Source organism: Anopheles marshallii, chromosome 2, assembly GCF_943734725.1.
Source record: "Anopheles marshallii chromosome 2, idAnoMarsDA_429_01, whole genome shotgun sequence".
NCBI classification, from domain to species: Eukaryota; Metazoa; Arthropoda; class Insecta; order Diptera; family Culicidae; genus Anopheles; species Anopheles marshallii.
The window spans coordinates 40,134,020-40,161,434 of NC_071326.1; the positions used below are offsets into that span (position 1 = coordinate 40,134,020).

At 44.2% G+C, this 27,415-nt stretch overlaps 1 protein-coding gene across 1 annotated transcript in view; it reads left to right on the forward strand.

Annotated features, from left to right (window-relative positions):
- Positions 1-27,415, forward strand: part of LOC128710002 (uncharacterized) — a 77,071-nt gene that overhangs the window by 13,489 nt on the left and 36,167 nt on the right. Inside the window, exons 2-11 of the mRNA XM_053805042.1 lie at positions 1,745-3,408; positions 3,491-3,584; positions 22,865-23,084; positions 23,173-23,312; positions 23,378-23,502; positions 24,471-24,879; positions 24,954-25,081; positions 25,153-25,368; positions 25,454-25,604; positions 25,674-25,749. Of these exons, the coding sequence (XP_053661017.1) occupies positions 1,751-3,408; positions 3,491-3,584; positions 22,865-23,084; positions 23,173-23,312; positions 23,378-23,502; positions 24,471-24,879; positions 24,954-25,081; positions 25,153-25,368; positions 25,454-25,604; positions 25,674-25,749 (3,217 nt within the window). The 5' untranslated portion in view covers positions 1,745-1,750. The remainder of the gene's footprint in view (positions 1-1,744; positions 3,409-3,490; positions 3,585-22,864; positions 23,085-23,172; positions 23,313-23,377; positions 23,503-24,470; positions 24,880-24,953; positions 25,082-25,152; positions 25,369-25,453; positions 25,605-25,673; positions 25,750-27,415) is intronic.

The following is a 27,415-nucleotide window of genomic DNA, read 5'->3' on the forward strand; positions in this document are numbered from 1 at the left end:
TCGCGGAATCTCGTTATAAACTTTGCGTTTCGCACGGATTCACCGCGATCCCGGTGGGATGAGGATCAGGCGGGTGTAGTATGTTGGGATAGTTGAAAAGAGTGTTTTTTTTAGCACAAAATAGCCAGAAAGAGAGAGTGAGCGAGCGAGAGCGTAAACTTGAAGAAGTCCGTTCCAATCTAACATTTAAATCGAATGCCGCGTCAATCATCGTGGTGCGCTTTCTGCGTGATTTACTCACATTTCCTTAGCGCGGGTGCGATCGACAGGGTTTTCTGATGTTGTTTCTGTTTGTATTACGTGTTTTTTGGTTGGTATTTTATGTACAAAACCAGAAACATACGACTCAATTGGTTCGTACAAAGATATATTTGGAGATGTCGAGCAATTCGTCAGACAGAATTTGCCCAATACAAAACCGATCCGATTGCCGGAAAACCCCTGCAATTCTAGATGAGCGAGAATCATTTCGATACACCAAGAGTGGCAAGACGAAGAATCCGATCATAGGTCACTCCACGAATGTGTCTATATGTGTCTGCTCAACTCGAGTAGGTGGTTGGGGGCACGAAACGATCAACAGCCAGCCGCGCGCTCTGGCTTTTCCCTCCTGCGGTAGATTAAAAACGATGCCAATGGCGCGCGTCGAACGCTGATAACCTTTTTTCGGGCGGCTTCAATTTTTGCCGGCCGGGTGGGTGTGCGTGTGCGTGTGTATGTGTGTGCTTTAGCATGGTGGGGTCAAACCTTTTGAGCTCGTTGGTGTGCTGATATGGAGCGGAATGCTGCACGGATCAGCTCCCATGGTCAAAAGTAGTCGGTCCTCTTGATAACCTTTCTACTAACCCTTGACCCAATGGTGCGTGGTTTTCGGAGTGTGTCCTCCATTTCACGGCAGTCAGAAAGGTGGTAAACACTGGAACAGAGTGAAGATCCGACAAAAACCTACGGACATCTTCCGGAATCGTGATGTTCTGCATGTCATGGTGCGATTGCCAAGGTCCAAATATTTTTCATCGCCATTGGCTTATGGGAACAACTTGTTCGCTCACACATGGATTTCATCACATATGTCACTTGTGCGCTCCATATTGGTGTCTTTAATTTGCTCGATTTTGCTGATGCTGTTGTACGGCGATCGGCGACGATCACGTATTCGCCCGAGAAGCAACGTAAATTAAGCAGTGGCAGGCATTTTTTAGGTTAAAATTGAAACCATTTCTGTTTTGTCCACTTTAAACTGGTAGAAATGTAGAAGAATCATCACACTTTTCTGGAGTTGTTCTAATAAGTAAAAAACTTACTTAAGCCACTCGCTTTGAAAAGCTATTCGACATGACAGTTGTGTCAGTCAAGAGAGTTTTTTACTGAATTGTAACATATTCCACAATGTCCAAAAAGTGAAAAGAATACCTCAACCTCACCACAACACACAACACAACTTTAATTTGAAAAGAATCCAAAAATGACTCAAATTTTATTCAGAATTCAGAAACACTATATTAAGTGACTCGTTTGTCTAAAATACGAATTGTTGTGTCATATTAAATGAACCTCTTGAAATTGTTTCGTAGAAGTTGTATACAAGTTAAAAGTTAAAGTAGTCCTGGATTCACTAGATAAAGGATATAAAGTACATAAAGTAGGAAAAGTCTGGACTCTACAGCATGTAGTAATTGAATAATATTTGTACCTTATTATTACTAAGACAGTTTTTTTCTGCTTCCTTCTCCAATAATTGCAGATTAGTATGGAAAAGGCAAAGGCATACATCAAAAACGAATTACGTGGGGGCTCCCTAGCGCAACCGGAGCCCCCGCCACCACCGCCGCACCATCAACACCACCAGCAGCATCAGCAGCAACTGCCTCAACAGCACCAGCCGGTTCCAAACTCCTCATCCGCCCATCCGTATCATCCGCACCAGCAGCATCTGCAGCATGGGCAATCGGCACCGTCGCATCCGGCACATCTGTTGCCGGTAGTGTCACAGCACAGCACACCCGTGTCAGCTGCCGCCTACCACCCACACCACCCATCGGTGGGTTCCCGTTCGCCCTCGGTCGTCTCGATGGACGATCCGGCCAACATTTGTTACGTGTGCGGTGCGCAGGGCGCTCAGGACAAATACTACCTGCGGGTACGTCAGAACCCGGACAACCCGAACGAGCCACACTTTCCGCTGCTGGAATCGCACACGCCACCCGCGGGCGTACCTGCTTGGTCACCGGCCAAGGTGGGGGTTAGGTCATGTTACCTGTGCTTCACGACCTTTGCCCAGCAGTGGGATTACCACGAACGCGAGGGCAAACCACTGTCCCAGCGGCTGTACTGGTTAAAGCGCACAGATGACAAAAACTACATCGGTGCCGAGATGAACAGCCAGGGCGAGTATGCGGCGCAGGTGCTGGGACTGAGCGCGGATCATCTGGGTGGTGGTCCCCCTCCACCGGGTGGCTACGTAGGTGGTTTACCACCGCAATCTGCCGGTGGTCGTGTGGTGTCGGAGAGTCCACGTTCCTCACAGCCATCAGGGCTACTCTCAGGTCCCTACCCGCTACCAACGCAGCCGCGCAACGAAAGTCCCCTACGCGGGGCACCACCACAGAGGAACGATTCACCCCATTCGAAGGGTGATGGAGGTGGCACTAACACTGCCACTGCACCACCGTATCATCCCGCGAAGCGGTTCCTCGAAAATCATCTCGCCAGTCAGCAAGCTGGAACAAATGCGACCAACATCACCGTCCAATCGCAACAGGCACCGACCTCACGTCCCTCGAGCCGGAACGAGAAGTCAACCACACCGCGGCCAAGCACGCACGACAATCCGTCACCAGTGCCGTCGCCTGCCGGTTCGAACTTGCGCCTCGACGGCCGGAAGATGTCGTCCTTTGCGCATCACAAGCTCAAAATGGTCAACTACAATAATGCGGGATCGGAACCACACCACAGAAACCATCAGCATCTCGGTACGGCTGGTCCACCGTCGTCGTCGTCCGCCTCCTCCCATTCGACCCAGCTGCAGCAACAGCAGCAACAGCAACAGCAGCACCATCTTCGGCTAGAGGAAGAAGGTGCGCTAGATCTGCGGAATTCGGTCACGGGCAGTGTTGGTGGCGGTGCGGGCGTTAGTGCGTCCTCCGTGGGTGGTTTGCTTCCAATGGGACTGGCTGACGAGAACAGTTTGCGTGGAAGCGGCAGCAATAGCAATGGTAGCACCGGCAGCACAGGCACAGACATTCTCGATCTCTCGATGCCGGACAAGAACTCAATGACGGAGGTGTGCTATGTGTGCGGTGATGAACAAAGGCGGGGCAGTTTGATGGAAATCGCGACCGTCAAACCGAAGGACGTGAAGGACCAGGAAAAGCCGTATTTTCCGATATTCGACGAAACGCACGCTAGGTAAGAGTTTACAAACGAGAGCCATGCCTTGGTGGGACACAGCAGTAATGATTTTGCTTTTCCGTTGTTTTTTCCACCACAGACCGGCCCGATCGCGTCCAAAAGATCCAAAAGGCCTGGTGCAGGCATGCAAGGCATGTCACCAGTATCTTCTTAATCAGTGGCAATCGTTCATCGTAAGTATAGCAACTGGAACTAGATTTATCCGGGGAATAGGTTTCCAGGCATCGGAAAACTGTGTCTATTTGATGAATCCGCATTTGAAGAAGATAAACTTTTTGGGGCTATAGTTACGTATTTCTTGAGGATTATAAAAAGTCTAGGTCAAGTACAGGAGAGATTAAAATTATCTCAAATTTGAATGATGTCGTTTATCAATTATGTATTCTGTACTCTTCTGAAAGATGCAGTTCATGGCAGACAAAGATTATACTCTATCCGACTATTGCGAGATATAAATAGGTATACTAAGGCGTTATAAGAGGGGTGGCCCGGTGGTGTATTGATAGCGGCGCCAGTCTGCACACGACAGGACCGGTTCAAAATCCTTTCCGGATGAAACATCCGTACGCGGGACTAACTATCGGGTAAATAAAGTCAAAGAAAGCCAGAGATCTTGAGATAAAGCCTAACCCTCTTGAGGTTCTTGTACCGCTAAAGAAGAAGAAGGCGTTATAAGGCAAGAAAGATCCCGGTAGTTCTTAAGCCAAGAAGAGACTGACGTGTTTGTCTCAAATGTTTCATGATGTCTGACGAATCAATTCCCTTTTTTCTCAAGCTTTATAGAGATCCAGAATCTTCAACTTTAAAAAGAGATGGACCAGTCTATCGTAACTCCACATACACAAATGCTATTGCTTGGGTCGTCGGGTGTTGTTTTCATGACGTGACTAATTTATTGGAGTTTGGCACGTCTATGGCGCGTTCTGATGTGCTGATGAAAGTGATAACTATTGAATTTCAAAACACTCGTTCTGATTTAACATTGATTTTGGTGGTGTTAAACCTAGGCAACGGACGAATAATCTTTTCATTTCCACTAAAAAATTGCTGAATAATGAGGTGTATTTTACAGTTAACGCTTGTTTGATCAGACTGTGGTCTGCTCAGTGTACAATTTATTATCAACTGTTTGTTTGTTAATTTGTTAGGTTGTTGAAGTGCAGTTGGGAAAAACCAGTAAGCAAACGTTACGTGTTTTTGTGAGTTTATTTATTAGTGCTACATTTGCTAGGGTTTTCGCTCTGCCGGTCAAGCACAATAGCTGAAGATTTGAACAAACGTACCACTCCTATCGCGCAGTTTGTTGAGTTTATGGCAAAAATGTTTGCTATTATGTTTGCTTCGTATTTTTATTCAAGACGATGTGAGCTGCAAAGTATGCCTTATTGGTCGGGCACAGTCGTTCAATGTGCAGACAGCAGTTCATGAAAACAGCCTTGGATCGGTAGTGATTAGTCATTGAGTCTGTTTGTTTCTTGCTTTTTCGGGCAACATTTGGCTATAAATAATTGCATCAAAAACCATTGATCGGGAATTTACTGAGTCATTACGGTCCTCTGACAGTGCAGAAGTAGTTTATTTTTGGGGTCAAATCAATATGCCCGTGCTTACATGCGTTTTGCCATATCTTTGAATAGATTTACGTGGGTTTTTGTGCGCACATGCTACGCAGAAGTGTTTATAATCAGTGGACAAGCAACAAAAAAAAAAACTTGCAAACAAAAACACTTCAGTTCTATTTTTACAACTCATTAGAAGGTTTTTTGTGTTAATATTTTTTTTTATCCATTTCACTGTTTCCTTGAGATACAGGTGAGCTGTTCACATGACGCTGCACTGTTCGATGACACTGAGGGTCGGGGGTTGTTTCGGAACAAGCAATAAAAGTACGATTATTTTCATTTTTTGGACATTACTCTAATAATCTGGCGAGAACGAAGAAACGAAGAAAATAACGTCCATGGATGGAGGTCCTTGCTGACGGATTACCGAACGCTTTACCGCTTGACGTAGTTGAAAGTTTGCTTAAATTTGCATGACTTTTAGCTCGCCTGGTGGTGCGGTACGGTAGGTTGTAAATTTTCACATCTTTCAAACCCGCCTATTCCGCCGGACCGCGCTCATTAGCGGCTTTGCCACTTTACGCGTGATCAGCTTCAAAAAAAAAAATCGGAAGCTGAGAAAGATGAGTCTCGTTCATTGTGTGCTGGATTGCACCTCCGTACGTGGGCTTTAGCCCCCCGAACACCGGCAGGGAGGGGTTGTTGTCAATTTGCACTGTCAATTAGCGGCACTTCGCGCGTAGAAGATACCATCCCCAGTGAGTTGTTGTGTTCGGTTTTACAGGCAAACGATCCGGTTTGGGTTGGAATCGGCCGAACTGCGCTCTTGGGCGGTCGCCACGGAGGCTGGTTGACTTGAGGCGGTGGAAGATGAAGTCAAGCTGGTCGAGTGTGTGATTAGAAGCGAGTCGAAATCCAGTATGCTTTTTTTTTCTTTAGTGTACGTGGAAGAGGGTGAGTTTTGTTGAGGCAGAGGGGCGCTAGCGGGTGGAAGCCAAGCAATGTTTGGGTGAAATAAGCAAAAAAAAAAAGTTCCCCGTGCGTTAAATGATGCGAGATACGGTGCTGTGGTGCGAGCTGCATGATTAGAAGGTTGTGGAAGTTAAGAAAAGAAATGGAAGACAACCACTCATTTCCTCCCCCTTGGGGTGTACGATAAGCTGCGCTGCACTGCAGCAGGTCCGCGGTTGAACGTGACTCATCAATTGGCACGGAACATATGACCTTTCTAACGCGGCAAGTGCAGGTGTGCGACTTTTTTTGTCGTTGCTGTCGTGGTCTGTTTATCTTTCCTTATTTTGCACAACATTTGCAAAATGGATCGATATGCTCCACTTGACAGTATTTTGCTTCATTCTTTTTTATATGTGTTTTTCTAGTTATTGTTAAATGGAATCATACAATTACACTTTGATATTAAGAAGTAATATTTTATGAATAATGTTCAACCAACGAAGCAAAATGCTCGCTAATTCTGCTAATGCTGTTAATCATTCAATCGTGGCTGATAGGACTGTTGAAACTTTTCCTTTGATGTCCGGTTTGCACCAAGATTTACCGGTAGTGATAATAACCATGTTTGTAATAAACCACCCACCGCACACCACCCCTCCAATTCCTCTACGCAAGTGTGTGCGCCTGTGTGTGGAAGATGTGATAACAAACCGTCCCAGTGCGGGGTGTGCAATATTATTCGCAACCACGACGACGTTGCGCGTGTGTGCGTACGTTTCCCTGAATGTGTGCCGAACCGTTGTGCTACGGTCCGGGCCCGGGCCCATGATGCTGACACCCACACGACTTCACGCTGTTACCGTGTGACGAGCCGCACAACACAGCATTATTCATCGAATGGCGGATGCTTAGGACATCGCCGAAAGCCGATGGCGCTTCAGTATCTCCTGGCCAACTGTGGGGTGCGAAACAGTGTTGCGGTGAAGCACGCGAATAGGTCGGGGATGATTTGGGAGCTACTTTTTACGGCTGTTACGTGTCAGTTACGCTTGTGCCGTTGCTGTCGAATCCAGATATTTGGAACAGTTTCGTTTGTGTGGGTGATGCCGCTTCGTGTGAGTGAGGATATACCTGCGAAGGGATGTTCAGTGTGGTTTGTGTGACGGACAATTTGTTATTGATCGGAAAAGTGATGTGAAGAGCCCTTAGCTTTGACACTAAAGAAACAGTACTAGTGTAGTAGTTAATTAAGCAGTGAATTTAAAAAAAAACAGCTCAAATTAACAACCTTCGGTACCAAGGAATCAGGATGACATTGGTATGTCATTTTTAGTTTTATTTTATTAGTCTGTTCGTTTTTTCTTTCAACTGCATCAAGAATAGAAATTCAAGAAGTGTTAATCATTATTTACACAACCTTAAATTAATTACATTTGATATCACAGGGTGATACTTATTGTTGAAAATAATGTAGACGAAAGAGATCGAAAAGTGAATGTTTCTTTGGCGCGTATTCCAACCAAACTCGCTATCTTTATTTCTTTCTTAAATAAAACCGTCTCATCTGCATTGGCTTATCGTTGTTCGAACTTGAGGTGAAGTAATATTCAAGTCCGGGGGGCACCGCTACCAGGGGAAGAGCAAGGCAAGGGATCACGATAACGCACCAATGAATTCCGGCATTTCAACCCCAAACCGCCTATTTTCTCAGGTGGCACCCGGAGCGTTTGGTGCTCCCAGCGTGGCACCACCCTGTTTGCCGGTTCCCATGCTCCTTATCAACGGGCCGTTGTTCTGGCAACCGAAAATTTTCACGAGCACCCGCTCCCATCGCCAGTGGCAAATGGCGGGGTCGGTAGGCTATTAGCCTCCGCTCCGTTATCGTCGTACCGTGTACACAAACCGCGTGGCCGTGAACTAATACCATTTCTAGTCCGGCAACGGGCGGGCGGCCAGTAGACGGCCAGCGTTGTCGCCTAGATTGGATGTTTTGCTGCGGTGCTGCGGTGTGGGGAAATCCACTTCCACGTTCACTGCATAAACTCCCATAGCACACACACACACACATACCCAGCAGCGACCGGATCGAGCCGGTTTCTTGTCAAACCGGTGCGAAACACGGTGAAGCAAAGCCAACCCTTTCCTACGCTTTCGCCATCGTTGTCGTCGTTGCCGTCATCGCGATGTGGACGACGATGGAGTGGAGTGTGGGGTGCAGGGTTTTCAGCGAGGTTGGAGGTTTCATCCATCAAACCGATACACCACCCCCCATCCCCGCGGCGTGAGAATTGTGATTGAATCAGCAGGGTGGTGGGAGAGAGGGAGAGAGAGGGTGGACGAGAGGAGGGTGTGAAGGTGGCGCTATCGATCGATCCATATTTTACACGTGCCTCATTGGATCGGTTACAGAGTATTTCATGATACACGCAACGACCGTCGCGGCCAAAGGAGTAAAAACGGGGTTTATGTTCCTTTACCACATGCCTTATGAAATTGGGATTGAAGATGCTTAGTGAGGTTATACAACAATGTCAACAAAACAATCTGGCGGTCTAACAAAAAGGCGCTTTGTTGGGATTTTTTTTCTCGCAAAGATTAATGGAGCTGCACGAAAAGTAAATGCATATGTTTAATCTGAAGTTTTCCCACAAGAATCATGTCTATATTGGGCAACTTTCAGTCTCGGAACACTTCTGAAGATAATCTGCTCCATAGGTCGACATCGTAGTGGTCGTTGGGGCCAGAGAAAAATCGATATTTTCCCTTTAAGCTTTAATAGTTTTCCTGTCAGCATTTTGGGGACGTGTGACTTATGTGGAAATGGATATGAAAGCTTGCACTGAAGAGCCATTTTGAAGGTAGAGAAGAACAACTATGTATAATAGTGAGAAGCAACTGTGTCAGAATTTAATAATTTAAATTAGAATAATCGTTCGTGAGTCACGATGTTGCTCAATTTTGGCAACATGGTTAAGGGCCGTGAGACACTGTTTCCCCCTTTTTTGACCTGTTGCTTTGGAGGGTCTGTAAAACTAGCTGTCAAACCATTCTTTCTAGTACTTCGTCCAAATAAATCGTAAAGGAATTCAAACGCTTCTGCGTATCAACCTTATCTTTGAAACGTCACTGGACAAAAGCCATAAGTTCTGAGACGATGAATGTTTCCGATTTCGGATATTCGGTTTTTTTCCTTGATTGGTCTAGATAGGATTTGGTAGTAGTTCGCTGACATTTGCTAGCTGATAAAAATAAATATTTATTGAATGGATTAGGAAATCGTAAATTTTTGGTTTTGTTCATTTTTCAAAGAATTATCATAAGAATGGTTGTCACCGGCGACTCGGTCTGTAAACATTATCAATGAGTCACCCAAAGTGACTGTGTGTAGTAACTTACGCAAACGACCGGAAGTGAGGTTTGAATAAAAAAAAAATAACGTCTGGCTGATAAGACTCAACACAACAAATAGGGCTTTTCACAACTTTCCATTTTTTGCCGCCACTTCCGCGCGTTTCCTCTTTGCCATACGGATGCGTTTGCGGCGCGGCAGTGGCATGGGCAATTAGCAAAATCCGTCCAAGGCGGCCACTAACTTAACGTCATGAGTGTGTTGATGTGTGCAGTCCCGATGAGACTGAGTCCGGTTTGGTGGACTTTCGCCTTTCGCCTTTCGCATTGAGATCACCTTTTGGAATCATCGTAGCTCCTGCCAGCCATCGTACACCGCCGTCGGAAAAGAGGGCTGCAAACTTGTATAAGGCGAAGGAGATTATTTCCAATCTTTGCGCATTTATTTCGTGAGAAACAGAAGAAATTCCGCATCCATGCACCGTACGTACGTTATGCCTGGTAACCTTGTGAGGTCAGCTAGCCTCGGGCATGTTTATTTTGCGGGAGAGTATATGTTAATGTGGGACTTTTGTGTCTTTTTTCTGTTGTTGTTGTTGTTAGCGTTTTTCTCTTATCAGTACGCCCCGGACGGAACTTTCTGTTTAGCTTCTTAGCGCTTTAGTTGCCGATGGCATAGGAATTTCCTCGACCCGATTGACCAACCCAAAGCGAAGTACAGCACTCGGCGTCGCATTCATCGTGCCACACTAATTGTCAACAACATCCAATGAGGTGTTCTGTTCGGCGACGACGAGTTACTGCGCGGCTGTCCTGTTTCCGCTCGAGGTTCAAGTGTGCGGTAACCTCCCGCCCGACAAGGGTCGGCAAAACATTGACTGATTCGTTGGGCATTTTTGTGTTGATCGTTCCGCGTTCAACTCCCGGGCGGCTGGATTGGTTTGTTGATGATCTGCCCCATCACTACCCTTATCGGTATCAGCGATCGCGAATGGCACGTGAAGTGACCTGCGTGACATGCTGCTTCCAAAGGGCGACATTGATCTGGGTGGCAAAAGGTGACGAGAGGTCCTGCACGAAGGTTATCAGGATCGGATTGCGAAGTTTCGTGGACGGTGGTGTGCGCATGTGCAGTTGTCTGGGAAGCGGACATGGGCCGTGCTTTATTCATCACGGGGCGGCGTACACATTGTAATCTACAACAAGCCCCGAAAGCTGCTGATGGAATGTAACGTCCCCCCGAATGGCGTTATGCTGCTTGCCGTTGCCACTCATTTTTATAAACCATGCTCTTCGCTGTGTTACGGTAATTGTTTCTTTTTGTATGCTTTTTCTTTGTTTTGTCACACCTGCACGATGTCCGGGCGTGCACCTGCCCGCACTGTGTCAAGTTAACCTAGCATTAGTGGAACACTTTTTGCATAAATTTGTGCATCGTTAAACCACAGAAGCAGGACCAAAAAGAGCAGATAAAAAGGGCAGCTTTAAGCGGTATATTAATTACTGCGAGACGATATCCTCCTAGCAGCTGTTGTAGGGGAAAAGCTACCGCCGTCTGCGACGGGAAATTCATGAAAACCAATGGGGTCTATGATGACTTAAGTCCGTTTTTTTGTAAACGTTTTGTCGCGTGAATATTAAATGGAGTTCAGTTTTATATTTTTAAGATTATAAAGGCCTTCAACTAGTTTTTTTCTGTAAGTATTTTGTGATTTGTAGGCTTAACCTGGGCTATCATTCCAAACAGCACGGTAAGCTAACTTAGTCGTGGAGTTAAAGCTGAAGATTAATTTTCCAAATACAAATTTAATTCAGCTGGTCGATAAAGGTCAAAATAAAGCTTTTTTCTTGCTTGTTTAAAGCAGTTTAGGTGATATCTTTGACATACAATGATCGATAATTGGTTAACCCGAAAGTAAATTCTTTAAAAATTTCTCAATGAACAGATTAATTTTGCATATGTTCATGGTAATTCATAAAAAAAAATATTCAAAGAAAGGAAATAGTTTCATCCTGTTCGCTGCTGACGAACCTTTAGAATGATACAGTCTGATTTCAATTCACTGATCGATTTTTGGTTGATTGTTTGATAGATTTGACTGTCTTAAGATCTGAGCTATGTAACATGAGTTATCAGATATCTTAATAATATGACACTTATTCTGATAATAATTGAATTTTTTTATCAATTTTTAAGAGATTCACAACTGACCTACAGTATAGTTCTCAATAAGTGCTTGACACTTTGACAACTTTTGAATGATATTTTAAATTCCTTTGTCTATAAAAATAGAAATGGAAAAATGAAAATTTTTAAAAGCTTATTAAGATTTATAGATCGTCCACATTCATCTATCAACCCTGGGCAGAAGATCATCGACCCACCAAACCAGCGATCGATGAATCGTTTACCGATCGAGCTGGAAAATAGCTTTAAATTGCCAACCAACCAACTAATCAATCATACCGGTGACGTGTGCGTTGTACCGTTTGCTTTCCTCCTGTTTGCAAGTTGTGTGATTGTTTTTTGTTCGTTATTCTCATTCTTCCCGATAAACGATTACCATATAAAAACGTGCGCAGTGTGCGGCTTGCAGCAATCGACACAAATAATGGTCATCGTTTATGGACACTTCTGTCTTCTGATTTAATGCTGAGCCAGAAATAATATCCCCTTGTCGCGCGGTTCGGTTTCTGCTGCTTCTTTTATTTACCCTTTACCAAAAATAGCTTACCAATCGAAAGGAAAGAAAACCAGTTTATGACGGTTAGCCGCCATGTCGCCGCTAGCGTAACGCATCGTAACGCGTCGTAACAGTCGATGGCGCCATTTATGGCGTAACGGTGCGTAGTGTCTCCGCCGAAGGGGATCGCATTAAGTGTTGTGTGTGCATTGTGTACACACAAAGCCATGCCCGCACACAATTGCACCCGTGATCTTGAGGTGTTATCGCACCTGCAGCTGCCCGATGCGGTAGCCGAAAGGTGACGGCGAGGATGATGATGATGATGATGATGAGCTCTTTACTGCGTGTGTGCCACCGTGCTAACATGTTTTAAGCAGCGCGAATATCATTAATGAAGCTACCGGAGGGTGGAGGGTGAGCGGGATCTGGCAAAATGACGTCTTCAGCTGGCCGATGATGGGATCGCGTGCGTGTGCACACCAGCGCTATGTTGTTACTTGGCCCGTCTTGTGGCCGATGGAAGGCGGAAGTTGGCGCAAACTGAAATTCCGTCGTTCATCGTCTGCGGCGTTCCGGGCAAGACTGGCAGAGGGGTAAACGTGTTGAAGGAGAGAATGGTGGGAAATTTTCAAGACGTTTATGATGACGAGTTAATGTTAGTGAAATGATCGTTTAACCCTTCAGTGCGTGTTTGAATTTTTTTTGATGTGTTTTTTAGAGTATCTTTTAAGTATGAACTTCTTGGTTGATTATTTGTTATTAATATTGTTTTGTTAATATTGAGGAGAATCTTTGGATATTTTTCTGTTATATCGGAACTTATATTATACGCCAAAATTTAGTTAATTGAAAACCTACAGTACAGTAATATTTCTAACAACAAATCCAAGATATTTGTGCATAAAAGAACAAAAAATCATGAAAAGCACAAGAAATAATCATTCAATACACTTTAGTGCAAAATATGATCAATATTTTCTTGAAGTTTGCAACTCCAGACATATTTCCCACCTTAACATAAATAAAATCTTTGTTTTAAACCCTTTGATCCGTGTTGTACACGGCAATGTTGGCACCAGCTAGGTAGAGTTAATCTTTACTTCCCAACCCTTCGGAACGGAATTTGTCAAATCTCGACCATTATTGACCGTCCACCCCGCGCTCTGAGCCCAGCGCAAAAACGCCTTTAATCTACAACCGAACTAAAACGGTTGTGTTTGTTTGTTTCCCTTTTTTTGTTGTTGTTGTTGGTAACTTCATTGTCATGTTGGAGGCGTTGAGTTGCAGCAAGCGTAACGGGCCCCGTACCATTGTGTGTGGTAGCTTCACAGCAGCAGTGGCGTGCTATTTGTTTTACTGCGCACACTGACACCTACCCAACCTCGACCCCCACCCGCTAAAAAGCTCTGGGGTGGATGGGTGGTGGACCTGGCCGACTGGTTTCTTTGCAATATGTGTTCGATGGTGTGCTGACGGCAGGAAATAAATATTGTACACCTTTTTTTTTCTTCGTTGTCATCCCTCAAATAGAACCCCCTCCCCCCCCTTCTCCTCTTTTGACCCCCGCGCACATCCACCCTTCTTCCTTGGTTGGGCCCATCGTTTGGTCAATGTCATTGTCCGTCGAGAAATCGCTGTTTAACGCGTTCATTTTCGGGTTGGTTAGAGAGCGTCCGCACCTTTGCCTTTTTTGTTGTCGGTTATTTAAACAGACAGGCCCAACCTAATGACCGACAGGTCACGGTGTTGCTCGCTTATATCATCATTTCGGGACTTTCTAGTTTGGCAAAGCTGCTCTGAATTTATCGCACAACGCCGTGCGTGTGTGTGGGGAGGGGGGCTTAAGTTCATCCAACTTTGCCTTCGGTGACTAATTTACCAATAGACATCTTCTCGCCGTGTAGTATGCTGGGCACTGTTTGAGAGCATTGCATGTTTCGTTTGATTTTTCGTTGTTGTTGTCGTATGTAGCTGTGTGCAGTTATTTATGGGCATTTAAACGATGGGAAAAATATTAATAGCACCTACAAACGGGACAGATGCAAAGTAAGGCAACGTTTCGGTGGTCTAAGCACTTCTTTGTTTCTAGTTTTGTCGTTCGACCATATTTCTGTCCCGGAAATAATAAAACAAAATTGTAGAAGCTAACTACATAAACCCCATGACCGCATTAGGGGCTAAAATTAGATGTCCCCATCGGTTACACACATACGCGTGTGCGGTGGGGTACACTCGAATGAATGAGGTGTTATTAAGAGATTTTCAGACAGAAGGACAGCGCACCCCTCGGTGTGACCGTGGTGATATTGCGTCAGTCAGTGTTTAACTGATAGCGATTTGTTAATCTGGGCGGGAATAATTTTTCGCAATGATTGTAATCGGTTGTGGATTTTAGTTGTTTCTTTTCCATTATGGTATTGATTTTAAGATAAGCAAGTGAAGAAGCCATGTCTGTGAGTAAACGGTTTGTCAATACTGGCAACGCTTATCGGTTGCGACATAATAATAGCATTAAATATTAATGCTAAACATGTGATGGAAAATCCTCCGAGAATTATCTAATTTGGGGACATTGCCGTCTCATGATTGCGATATTACAATAAGTGCATTGTTTGGTGAAGGGTGGCTGTTTTATCGTAGTCACCTGGTGTGGGCATTGCTTTAAATCCGACTGAGGATTTAGGACTTTAGACTGAGTTTTATTTATAAATGATTTGCATGTTTGCAGTGTTTCGAACAATGTCTTATCATTCGTCCTGTTTAAGCGCAGAATAAACCTATCCCCGACATAACCTCATTTTATCTTATCTGCCACTTCATGTGCACCTTCAATGCTCCTGTTCACATCCATGTCATTGCGGTTGAAAAGGCGAAGGAAATCGGTGGCACCAAGGAGAAGTGTGTAACAGTTACATCCTCAGTCAGTGTCTTTTTTTTTCCTCAACGGCGTTTGCCATCTTCTCACGTTATCTTTGTTGATGTTCTGGAGTGCCTAGCTAATGATGTACCTCCGTTAGTGAGGGCTCTTAAAGGTACGTAATGCATCTCCGGTGCGTTGCAGGAAATGCTTACACGAGATAGTTTTATGATACATATTAGGTGTTTGCATTAGTACTTATGTGATATTATATTGTCATAAATATGTTGGATACTATAATTTCCAACACTAGAACAAGTGATAGGTTGTCAAAATAATGAAGAAATAAAAGGCTGACAATTTTCCAGTTCATCAATCTGTTGTTTTAAGACGAGTGTATTGTATAAACGAGGACAACGATGAGTAGAAAGAGTCCACTATAAACGTTGGAATATGAAGCGCTAGCATTCACAAGGACTTCTTGTTATCTGGATTATGTCATCAGACATTTTGTAAACTCAAAACTAATGCTAAGCTATCCTTTAGCTACCGGGAAAGTTTATAAGTTTATAGGAAGCATATAATTTGGTGGGACTAGCTAGAAATTATGTACTATGAGTTGCATGAAAAAATTGTTTGGGTTCTTTTTTTGCAAGATACAGTATTTGGAGAATCTCTAGATTGCTCTAGACCTACCTACAATAAGCCATCGTATCTGCCTGAGTTGCAATACCAAATCAAGTTAAAATGTGTTATGTATCTGAATCCACCTGCCACTCAACATTGGCATTAATAAAAATAGTAAATTAAAAAAAAAATTAAACTTTACTTCAAAATGGTAAATGTTTTTAATTTACTCATATACCCAAGCATAAAAACCAACGCCTTTCCCTGCCGGTGGTTTGACAAAACACGAACGAGGCAGTGTATCGAAAATGCGCCGTGTGTTTATTTGATCCTGGATAACGTTAGCCGGGCGCAACTCCTTTCGTGCTGGTGCTGTATCGTACGCCAGAATAGCGTATAGTCCTTTCATTTACATTATACAACAAGACCCCGAGTGTGTCAGTGCCGCATGCTACCGTCAGTGCCGTCGCTTTACAACCCCCGTTTGCTTACGTTCGCACGCGGCAATGATGTAATTGGTCGGTTGGGAATGTGGCCCGGGGGAGCGCGTGGAGAGGAAGTGGTAGTAAAAACCTCTCCCCCCATTCCGCCCCGAACGCTCACTTACCCCATACACAATAGCCCCACTTCTCATCCGCATACCATCTAAAACTTTCTCTACGTCCTTCAGTTAGACAACTGACGCGGCAAGTGCGCACACACAAACGATGGGCGACCGCAAATATCGCCCGGCAATATCATCCTCCGCCCTGCTTCTTGCGTACCGTGCCGGCATCATCATGATGCCCTCGGGCACCGACACTCACCCCGATCATATCGTACCTCCACTGCGTTGTTTTACAGAGTCCCTTCCGCCCCCGGGCCCAGGTTCCTTTACCCGCTACTCCACGATGCCTTTGCACGGCTCTGTCTCTGTTTGAGCCGGTTTGAAGTGGAACCAATTTAAATGAATCCGGAATGTATCGTCCAACGTTGCACTTCTCTCCCTACTCTCCCCGGGTTCCTCACAGCAAGCAAAAAATATATATACAACCGAACTCACACAGGAAAGATCATTTGCGGTGCCAAACGCGCAAATGTTCTGACGACGTGTAGTGGGTGCACCAAGCAAAATGGGAACCGACGTCGGTTTATTATTTAAATTGTTATTGTATCAGCTTCCACAGAAATTAAAATGCTTAATTTTATGTAAAATTATACTTTAGCAAAGTAATCCCTAGGTTATCAACAAAAGTATTTACCATTTGACAGTTCATACTGATGTGTCAAATATGACAGCTGTCATTTGTCTGGATACTACGCGTAACATTACTATTTTTTTAAATGTACTGGTAAACTATACAGTTTCGTATAAACATTTCTGTACATCGTTTTATCGTTCCCCGTCGGTTGTGTTTGATCGTGTGCAACTGACTACCATTTGGCTGCTGGAGTCGATGAGATGGAGTGAGGGTTTGGGTTTGGGTGCATTATGGTTTCTGATGTTTTCTACCGCTGCCTCGGTGTTTCGTAGCGAATTGAAACGAGAATCCATCGCGCTGCATTGTACGCTTTAAAGTGCGATCCTTACCGGTTAGAGACTGCTGTGTACAGCAGCAAAAACGCGGGGTGGAAAAGGTGAACCAGCAACAATTCCCCGGCTCCTCCCTATTGCTAACATTTCACCCTTGTTTCACTTGTTTGAACCACTTCGTTTACAGCGGCGCGATGATGATGATGGTCGCCGTCTCGCACTGTCTTTCCTTGCCCAATAGTGCTCCTACCGCGACATGCGCCGTTCATCAAATGATGTGTCATTAGACGTAGAAGCGACCGTTCCGAACGGGGACGGGGAAAAGAAGTGCGTGGGTCTGGGGTGTGACGTGTGTGGGTTTGGATCTATTTTTAGGTAACGTGTGGTGCACGTCTCCGCCTTTTCGTCTGGCATGCCATGCTGGCAGAGTTCCCCCGGTAACGTTACACCCATCCCCACCATTCACTCTGTCCCGTCCTGCTCTCGCGTCCTATTAGATGTGTGTACAGAGTGTGTTCAGCAGCGCGTTTTCGCGACATCTTTGATGTGAAGTGGCAAGCTGCCCGGAGTCGGAGGGGCAAGACAAGACGTTACACTGTCCGGTTTGCGGTAGTTGTGTTTGGTTTTCCACTTTTTGTGCTCCAACTCTCCTCGGCATCCCGGCTTTCCTGGTGGATCTACGTGTGGGCCCCTTGCCGCCCGTCATGCTGCGACCGGGAGCACATTAATGCGCACCGACCGAACTTGCGAACTGATTGTGTCCAGTCGCGTTAACAATTTAGCTACAGCAAGATACACGGAGGGATGGGGAAGGTGTTTGTGAGGCCCCGGGAAACAGCCGGCCCGGAGGCGATGGGAATTGATTAAGCGTCGGAAAGTTTACATTATTTATGAGCACGATGAAGCTTTTTGGGGTGGTTGTAAAGAGCGGTTAGGTACGAGAGGAGGGGTAGGGACGTTGTTGCAGTCGAAGGTGAAGGTGGTTTGGATTTTCGATGGCGCTGGACTGAAGCCGCCGAGATATTGGGGTCGGATTAAGACAACTAAACTCCTGGGACGTTGGCGTGCACAGGTCAAGAAGGTGATGGTCACCAACCGAGCTGGGTGGGAGGCGCTGAAAATGTCGACAACGTTTGACCATGCATATTAATCCGTTCTCTCGTTTCGGGGACCGCCAATGGCGCAGCGATAGAGAGGGTGACGGAGACGAAATGCTACCGATTTTAATTGGAAAACAAGCGTGCGTCTTCTGGCAGCCAATACCCGAGATTGAGGACGCGGTTGGGTCCGATAGTGATGGAATGGGCGGGTACGGCTGTGGTGGACACGCCACCGTTTTGTGTATTGATTAAAGGTTCAGATGCATTATTAATATGGTTGATTTAAAATCTAAAATATTCGAATCGCTGCGTTTTGGTGTGTGGAGAAATTTTACCTTTTTGTGGCTCTGGAATGTTCATATTAAATTCGCAATCGTTCGTTTTAGCTGCTGACCTGAAGCCATTTCAGAACAGCCTAATGAAGGGAATTATTAAAGTTGTGCTGCAACTTGGTAGAGGCATAGTTTTTGGAATTTTAAAGTTTGATAGGCGTATTTTTGTATTAAAATAATGGTTTCAGAAATTTTGTTCATTCTGTGTACTTCTTTGGGATTTTCAATTATTCATCTGTCCACATGTGGGTATAAAATCTTGTATATGTTTTTTTGGACTTTGGCTCACAGTAGATATTGTCTAGTTGATTCCACCATAAACAGAGATATGTTGTTGATGTTGATGCCTCATTGATGTCATTTAGTTATGGGGTTTAATTTTTGTTGCAAGTTGATGATACTGTGAAAGAATAATGGCATTTATATAAGACTAAGCCTTTAGTAAAAAACTAAAATAAGTTCAATAATGAATACAAAACGTGTGGAAGTGTAGTGATGTTCTAATAGTAGGACTGTTGAAAGATAGTAAAAATAATTTTTCGTATTTGCATATTTTTTATCACAAATCGTCTCAATTTAACTCCAAGCGGGCGGTCTGCTTCTGTTATTCCATATTCTTAATGGCGCCTACCTATCAATAAAACGTCTTGTTTCGTGTGCATGATTCATAAAACCACAGCCACCCGTATACCACATACAGTGTAAGTGTAAGAGCTGTTCCTTTTACACATAGCACAACCCGTACCTCGCCATACATGTGTGTGTGTGTGGAATAAATCATGTTTGTGTTTGACCATTTAAGGTGCAAAAACCGCACAAACCGGTACCGTCCAAACCATCAACCGTTTAAAGCTCGCGAGCGATTACAGATAGTCTATCAAGAAGCTGGCTGCGGATTTAGAGAACCCTTCCGTGTCTGTCCGTGCGATCACACGTTTCCTGCCCGTCAATCAGCACAATTAGCAATTAATCAAAGGTTTTAAACCGTTCGCGGGCATGGGTACCAAATCTAGCAACAAACCCATCAGTGGATTGTCCCGGATGGAGGGTGGTGAAGCAAACGCCATTAGTCGAAGTGGTCGAAAAGCAAAACCCGCCCCACCCTTTGCACGCGAGAATCTCTTACGTCTTGTTAGGAGGGGGTGTTCGCGCGCGCGAAATGGAACTGGTTCTGGGCAGTTCGGTCCAATTCTGTGGGCCACCGGTGTCGGGTGGAAAAGGGGCCGGAGCATGTATGATATGTTTGTGTGTGTGTGTGGGGGAGTGGGATTCGTTTTTGTTCCTCCATCTTTCACGGCAGTAGAGAAGTGGAATTGCTTTCATGGACAAGCTTATTAAATGAATGAATGTTGCCCTGCTGGTGTTGCTGTTGGTAAAAAAAAAAACAGTTTTTACCACGGCAGGAGTCCGTGCCCCCATGTCCAACGAGGAAATGAGCGAAACATAGCATAAATCCCAAAGACCCCAAGGGTGTTGTGTTGTTCTAACTGCACGTCATAAAAAGATCGCATATCACAATAAGACGCCGAAGCGCCCCCTCGGGGGTGGGTGGCATTGTGGTGGTTGGTTCATGATGAAACCATGTAGCGGCAGGGACGGTGTGGGTTTAGAAGGGGGTAGGCGCACCGCGGACGCGCACTATAAATGTGTCGAGTGTGTCGATGGTGGCGAAGTGATAAACCCGCAACACACAGCTTTGGACACACGACGAATGAATGCCGCCCAAATGGCGCAAACTGATTCCACTCACGAACTTCGCCCACCGATTTCTGTTGCCATTTCTGTTGTGCGATATATTTGTCGCGTGATGTCGCTTATTGGTGGGAATTGGTTAACCCTCGAGCGGTCAATATCGATGGAGGGGTGGTTTGTAAAATATAAACTTGAGTCCACCTTTATACCTGCTAATTGAACAGTTCTATAGAGCTTTAACGTGTCAAGTAGTTTATTTCTAATTAAACAATTTCCTGAACAGTTCATCCCTTTCCATAAAATTTGTGCGTTTTCTTGTTAAATTAGTTATCATATCTAAGTTCTTGGCTCTCGCCAGAACAAATTGCCATTAACATTAACAATAAGCATTATAGTAATGCTTATTTTTTTGTAGAAATGGAAAACATACAAAAAATAATAGGAAAATATAATGATCATAAAATGCATTAATTCCTTGACAGCTCAATAAAATAGTTTTCTAAGCAGAACGCACCTAAAAGTATGCAATATAAAGTTTTTCATCCCTAATTGTGATTTGTACTGATGGAAATTAACTAATTTATGAACAAATATGAAAAATTATCATGTCATAATCAGTAATGTTAAGTAAATTTCAAATGAAAGCTTGACTCTATTTTTTCTTTAATTTGTTTACGCACAAAATGTTTCAGTCATCTATCGCAATGGTTTGATCGATCAATGCTTCATCCATTACATCCAGCAGTTGTACCCAGTGTTTCGACTGTATCGGCCATAATTCGCTTATCATTGATACCATATTTATTCAGCCGCCTGTACCCAAGGGTTTAAGCGTTTCCGTCACCAAGCTCACTCCCTCTCTTTCGCTCCACCCCTGATAAAACAGTGTGTCCGGCTACGTCCGGTTTGATTTCGTGATTTGCTTTAGTGTCGTCTTATCAGCAAGACTTAGTGCGATATTTCTTGCCACCTTTTAATCAACCCGTGTTGTTACTTTTCCCTTTGCTGCCCTTCTCACTCCCCCGCTATATGAAACTGCCCGAACTTACTGGCGGGCGAGGGGTTTCTGTCTGGTGAGCCGGTTTAAGTTGGCAAAATCCAACAACAGCAGCAAAGACATTTTTCCCAATCGGAACATTTGCTAAATGCCCCACCGGCGCTGGGTGCGAGGTGCGGAAAAGGTGATTAAACAATGAGTTTACAAATTTCTTGCGCCACCGGTTTCGTGGTTCATCAGCTTTGGTTGGTTTGAACTGATAAAAAACGAGTTGCGTTAGTGTGTCTTTTTTTATCTTGGGTGAAGCCCAGAAACCGTCAGATTTGTATATTTGCCTGTCGCGCGTATCCCCACAACGGTATCGTTTCCTTGGCACACACTCTGGGACAAGACGCATTACTGTCGGGATGATGACACATATGAAGCGACCACATCAAATCTTATCTGGAGCGCGAAATGGAATGGCGTATTCATATGGAGGAAGTGCTTTTCCGTGGCAAAAGAATGGCACTTTGTTGATCGTGACATCAGGTTTGTTTTGTGCGAATACGGAAAGTACTCGTGTCGCCATTCGTTAATTATGATAGAGGTTTTTGATGGTGTTTGAGAAAAGATTGTTCATTTTTGTGAATGATTGATTTCAACATTTCTGTGGGGTTGAATTACGTCTGCCTAAAGGTTGAGTTGAATATGTTAACAACCTCATATCGAATTATGTAATTCTATCAAAGCTGCGTGTTTAAAACATTATCGGGTCTTTAACTTTAATTCCCAACATTGTTGGCACAGTCCAAAAATAGGACACGAAGTTTTGGAATTTGTAATACATTGTGCAAAATGTTGTACAGTTTCCGCATCCATCGCGCTATTTTGTGGCACAAAGGTGTGTTCGCAACACCGGGGCCTGGCGTTTGTGACTCCCTCCGCTGATGCACACGAAATGGCCGTTATCGTGACGAATAACGAAAGCGATATAATTAATTTATAACAGTTTTTTCCACGATAAGTTAACAAGAAACAGTCCAAGCGCACTGTGTAGGCAAGTGTGTTTCGCTTCGATTGCGAATTGTTCCATGATGCGTTCGGCTTTTGCAATTACTCAGCCGATAAAGCTCTGGTAAACCCAGCTCTACTATAGTCGCTGGACTTGGATGGATTTTTGTAGGACGAGCTGAGCAATAAATGTTTACCATTTTATGCTTTATCAGTCTTGCTGAGCCAAATTTACCGGATACATGATGATGGAATTTATCTAACACACGCTTTGTTTTGGTTTACGTTACTTACTCGATTGTTCTTTCGACCTCTCCAAATAGTCGCGATAATATTGTGAGGATTTATTTGCCTGATTGCTTGCAATTAAGTTGTAAATCAAGTTACATTATCTTTCAATAACCGTCCAGCGACTTAAAACAGGAAATTCCACAGTTTTCCTTGCTGGGTGGGACATGTCATATGTGGCAAATGGGATTCCTTTGCTCTGTATCGCGTGATGACGCACTTGAAACATGTTGACAGAAGGACGCGTTCTGCACATTGGGGGAAAGATGCACGTTTGACGGTAGTAACTGCGATATTGCGATCGCTGATACCGCCGTGCAACAATATTGATTAAATCGTGTTACCAAAGTGTTTCAAACGCGGATGGGTGCGTCATCAAGCGAAAATACTGAACCCAACCAAAACGCTCTTCTACGTCGTCATGCACGTTTTTACGTAATTGTCGCAAAAAAAGGCATTGCAGTCATTTAATTATTTTTATTTTTCTTCTCTTTCATCGCCAGATTCGTTCAATACCCGAGGCTCAACGGAAGTACCAGATCCGAAAACGCCAAAACACTCAGGAACGGTCGGCCACGTTCGTGTGCTACACTTGCGGTACCGACACGCCGTCCTCGCAACTACGCTTAGTGTACTGCTGCCCGAACGCGGAACGGGAACCGTACTTTCCGTTCATCAAGTCCCTGAAAGCACCGACCAATGCTAGTCCAATAAGTCCACAGGGTAAGCATTTTGTAGCACACATTACCGGTTCCGGTAATGGTTCGGTTTGTCTAACCAGGTGTTTCTGTACTGTTTACATCTGTTTCAGGGATGGTGCAAATATGTTCCACGTGCAATAAGAAAAACGCCCACCGAGCGGAGGGCGGCACTGTTAGCAATGTGGACGAACGTTATCCGTCTCCGACGAAAATGACGTCTAGTGTGATAAATGAGGTTGTACGATATAAGGTGAGTTTGTTTGCCGATATGGCCAATGGTTGGCACTACTAACACACACGATGGTTCATTTTTAGCCTTATGAATTTGCCTCCGCTCTGTCTGGGGGACCGCTGCGGGACCAGAAGGGCAGTCGAAGAGATTCAAGACCAAATACACCACCTCACCTTCAAGGGCCAGTGGAAAACGGCCACGGTCATCAGTAAGTAGCAGCAAGCGTCATGATAAGCAAATGTGGACTGAACGGTCATTGATAGTAGCGCGGAAATAGCTTTAGAATTAGAACAGAGAGCAGTAGATAAGTGAAAGCTATTTGATTGATAGAGGGTTTGAAAAATCACATTGTGCAACAGATACAATTACGCGCTGATATGTTAGGCAACGTATACTTAGACATGAAGATAAGAAGGATTCATGAACAGGTTTTAATTTAAGCCAATTACTCATTAAGTCATTCAATCGATGCTCAGTTAATAGGTTTTTCGTTTATGTTTATTAGTAAAATTCCTTAGAATAATGATGTTTATTTAAGTAATCGAATAATCTTTTCATTATTACAATTATATTAATTCACATGAATATTCGTATTCACATGAACAATCATTATTTAGATTTACTACTCTAAAATTAGCGTGGTTTATTCAGAAACCGATAGATAAACCAAAAAATGTTTAAAATGATAAGAGTATTCAATGCTAAAATTATTTTATGTTTAGCTCAATTATGCATATCTTAACACTTTGACGAATGACGAACATGTCTGTCATAGCTCGGCCAAACGTTGTTGAGGGTATATTTACATTTCCGTTATGCATCGATCATCGACGAGTACCGCTCACATGAGTAGCTTACATGAAAATTCTTGTACAGGATTGTTTGTTTCTTTTACACATGATTTATATTATATTCTCGAAGAGTTGAGTTTCCTTCGTTATTTACTCATAGCAGTTAAAATTTTTCGTGGAGATGGTATGGTGAAACGTAGCTGGTGACAGGTCAGAACAGTTCCGATTAGTTATGTGTAGTAAGCGTCCGTTAACAAAGTGTTAATATGTCTTGATGTATTTTTTATTGTGTTACAGTTAAAACGGCTCATTGTCTTATTATCATGTCTTTGATGTAATTATGTATGAAATTTTATAGTAATGGTTTATTTAATCTGATTTTTAGATGTACCATTTGTAAGAATACGTTCCCCACCACATCGATGGAATATCTGTCCACTAGTGCCGAGCACATGAACTCGCACGCAATGCACTTTCCCTGTCTCAAAGGGAACAACGATCAGAGCCGTGTGTTGGCATGCAAAAATTGTGTCGATAAGCTAACCATCCAGTGGGAAACGATGGATGCCCAGCGTGTACCGCTCGAACACCGGAAGTACATTATCCCTTCGCCAACGCCAAATTCGGCTTCTATATCGCCAGGCGGTGGAAGTCTAGTACGGCCACAATCTAGCGTCGGCGGTACGCCACCGTCCACACCGGCTTCCACCGTTCCGAGTACGTCAGTGTACTGTTTCATCTGTGGGTTACATTCGGAACTGAGTTTCGCCCGGTTGCTGTATGCCAACAAGGAGGTAATCCGCGTTACTAATCGCCCGTAAATTCCTTCTAACATATTGTTTTGTTTTTTGTATTTGTATTTGTATAGGGTTCTCGACCTTACTTTCCGTTCCTGTTAAAGCACAAGTCGCCGCACAATGCCGAGCAGTTGCGCGGTGATAGTTCGGCACTGGTCTGTACATTCTGTTATCACTCGCTACTGAACCAATGGCGAAAGTAAGTATTTTTGGTGGAACTGCTGCATGTCGTTCCCTTCTCTAACATCCCATATGTTTTTTTGACTTCAGATACGAGGCACAAAGTAATATTCCTCCACCGAGTGAGCGTGAGTACAACTTTCACGATTACTGTTGCCATCTTTGCGGCATAACGACGTATCGGAAACGCGTTCGGGCGCTTCCGATACGGGAGTACCCGTTCGTAGCTAACCGAAAGTGTGATGGCATACTGCTGGAGAACGGTGATTACGCAGTGGTATGCCTGGACTGTTACGAAAGTTTAAGGTAAGTGAAATAACAATGAAACAATACGAGCGCAAGAGAGAAGAGTTTTATTCATAATGCAAATATCTTATCTCTTTGACCACAGACAACAATCGGCCGAGTACGATCGGTTTGGAGTGGCAATTGAAAAACGAGAATACAATTGGGTTGCTCAACCACCACCACCTGAGGACAGCCCGGAAGTGTCGGTGGCACGTCTACCTAGCGGGGAGCGGTCTGATAAGGCGATCAAGAATGTGAGATAAACAAATGATTTCTAATTTGGATGGAAATCCTAACTCTAATATGGTCAAATACCTTTTCAGTCTCAAGGAGGACTTCGTTCGGCACCAAACAAGAAAAATTGTTCGCCGAAGGTTACAAACGACAAACGGGATGCATGTAAGTATTTTATACCTTGGAAAAAATAAGATATATTGCAAACACAGATTTTACAAAGATATCCGTTTCTTAAGTGTAAGAATCTTTGTAAGATGTTAGAAAGTTCTTGCTAGTTTTGGTGGTTATGTAATATTCTCGAATTTAACCCACATAAAGAATATACTATTCTGTTGGAAGTAATTTGAGTACCGGGTGGTACTGTTAATAACAAGACAGAACTGGCACCAAATCCCAGCTAGGTCGTCCTCGCACAAGCAGGATTGATTATGCAGCTCCTGGAAATTAACGTTAAAATGCCGTCCTGCGGGAAAAATCATCATACTTTCTCGCTCTGCCTAACTAACAATTAAATCTGTCAAAGCAAGATACTATTTGTTCCGCAGGGCGGGTCTTCTGCAGTAGTAGTCCAAAAGTGTAAGAATTTGAGGCACAGAAGGATACAGCAGTTCGAGATAGTGGGTTATAGTAAACCTTTGGAAGGAGAAGAGATATTTTGGCAAGCGCTTAATGTAGAGGTATTTAGGCGCTTTACGTGATAGACTTTTCGTTTACGAAGTAGGAATGTTAGAATCTACAATTTTGAACATTGAATTACAACAAAAAAGTGAAATAGACTGGTCCTAAATTTCGCCTTGCCAGAGATTCCTTTGACAGTTGTATACTAATTTGTGTGCAATACATTCTAGTCCACTGAGATGGATCGTGTCCATAATAAACATGGCGAACGCAAACTTCGCTCTCACACGAGGGCGCCACTTGTATGATCCTGAAGCTAACTGCACAGTGTGGAAGTGTTGTTTGCAGTTTTTCGTTGCTCGAAATGCTTGTTTCGTTAAACAAAATGCATCTTCCTCTTGATGCTGTACGGCGCCACTATATAGCTGGAAGCAACACATCCATGAGCTTTCTGCGGTTTCGCTGGTGTCCTGGCGGAACGCGGTACGTTTCGAAGGACCGCTCCGAAGTGCAAGCGTGCGCGTTAGTGGCATCCGTTTGTCTGCCTGCAAGCACAGAGCGGACGGTAGCATTGTTTGTTTTTGTTCGAACCGCATTTGCACTGCACTCGATGGGATATCCGCTCTTCCGTAGTCTGCCAACCCAAACCCGTGTATCCTTTGCTCGAACGTGGTGCTGCTGCTGCTCACCTTTCGAATGCGCATGTGTGTCCACACGACGGTTTATTACACTTTCCTCCTCCACATTCCTTGCTGTTGCTTGTGTTCGTTTATCCTTTCGCAAAGTCTCGGTTTCTTGTTCTCTCTTTGATGATGGTGCACGTTTGACGGGTAGTGTCTGTCTTCCCATTTCGCTCCCGATGAAGGAGGGCGGAATCGACCAGTGTGTGCACACGTGTCACTACCATCTGTATATGCGATCGGTGACGGAGAGCTAGGTTTTGTGCGCTTGTATGGGTCATCATCCTCATCAATTTGCCCCCCATCTCGCGAGGCAGTTTAGGGGAAAAGACAAGAGTCTGCGCAAATTACTCCGAAAAGAGTGTACAAATTACCATAAATTGGTAAGAAAAACCACAACACGAAATCGGATAAACGAGGGCGCTTTAGCGCATTTTCTCCCGGTTTTACTGGTGGTTAAGGGGCGAGGTGTCGCTGCTTTTGGTATACATTGCCCCTCGGATGCGGTATCAGGAAGGCAAAAGGGGTGT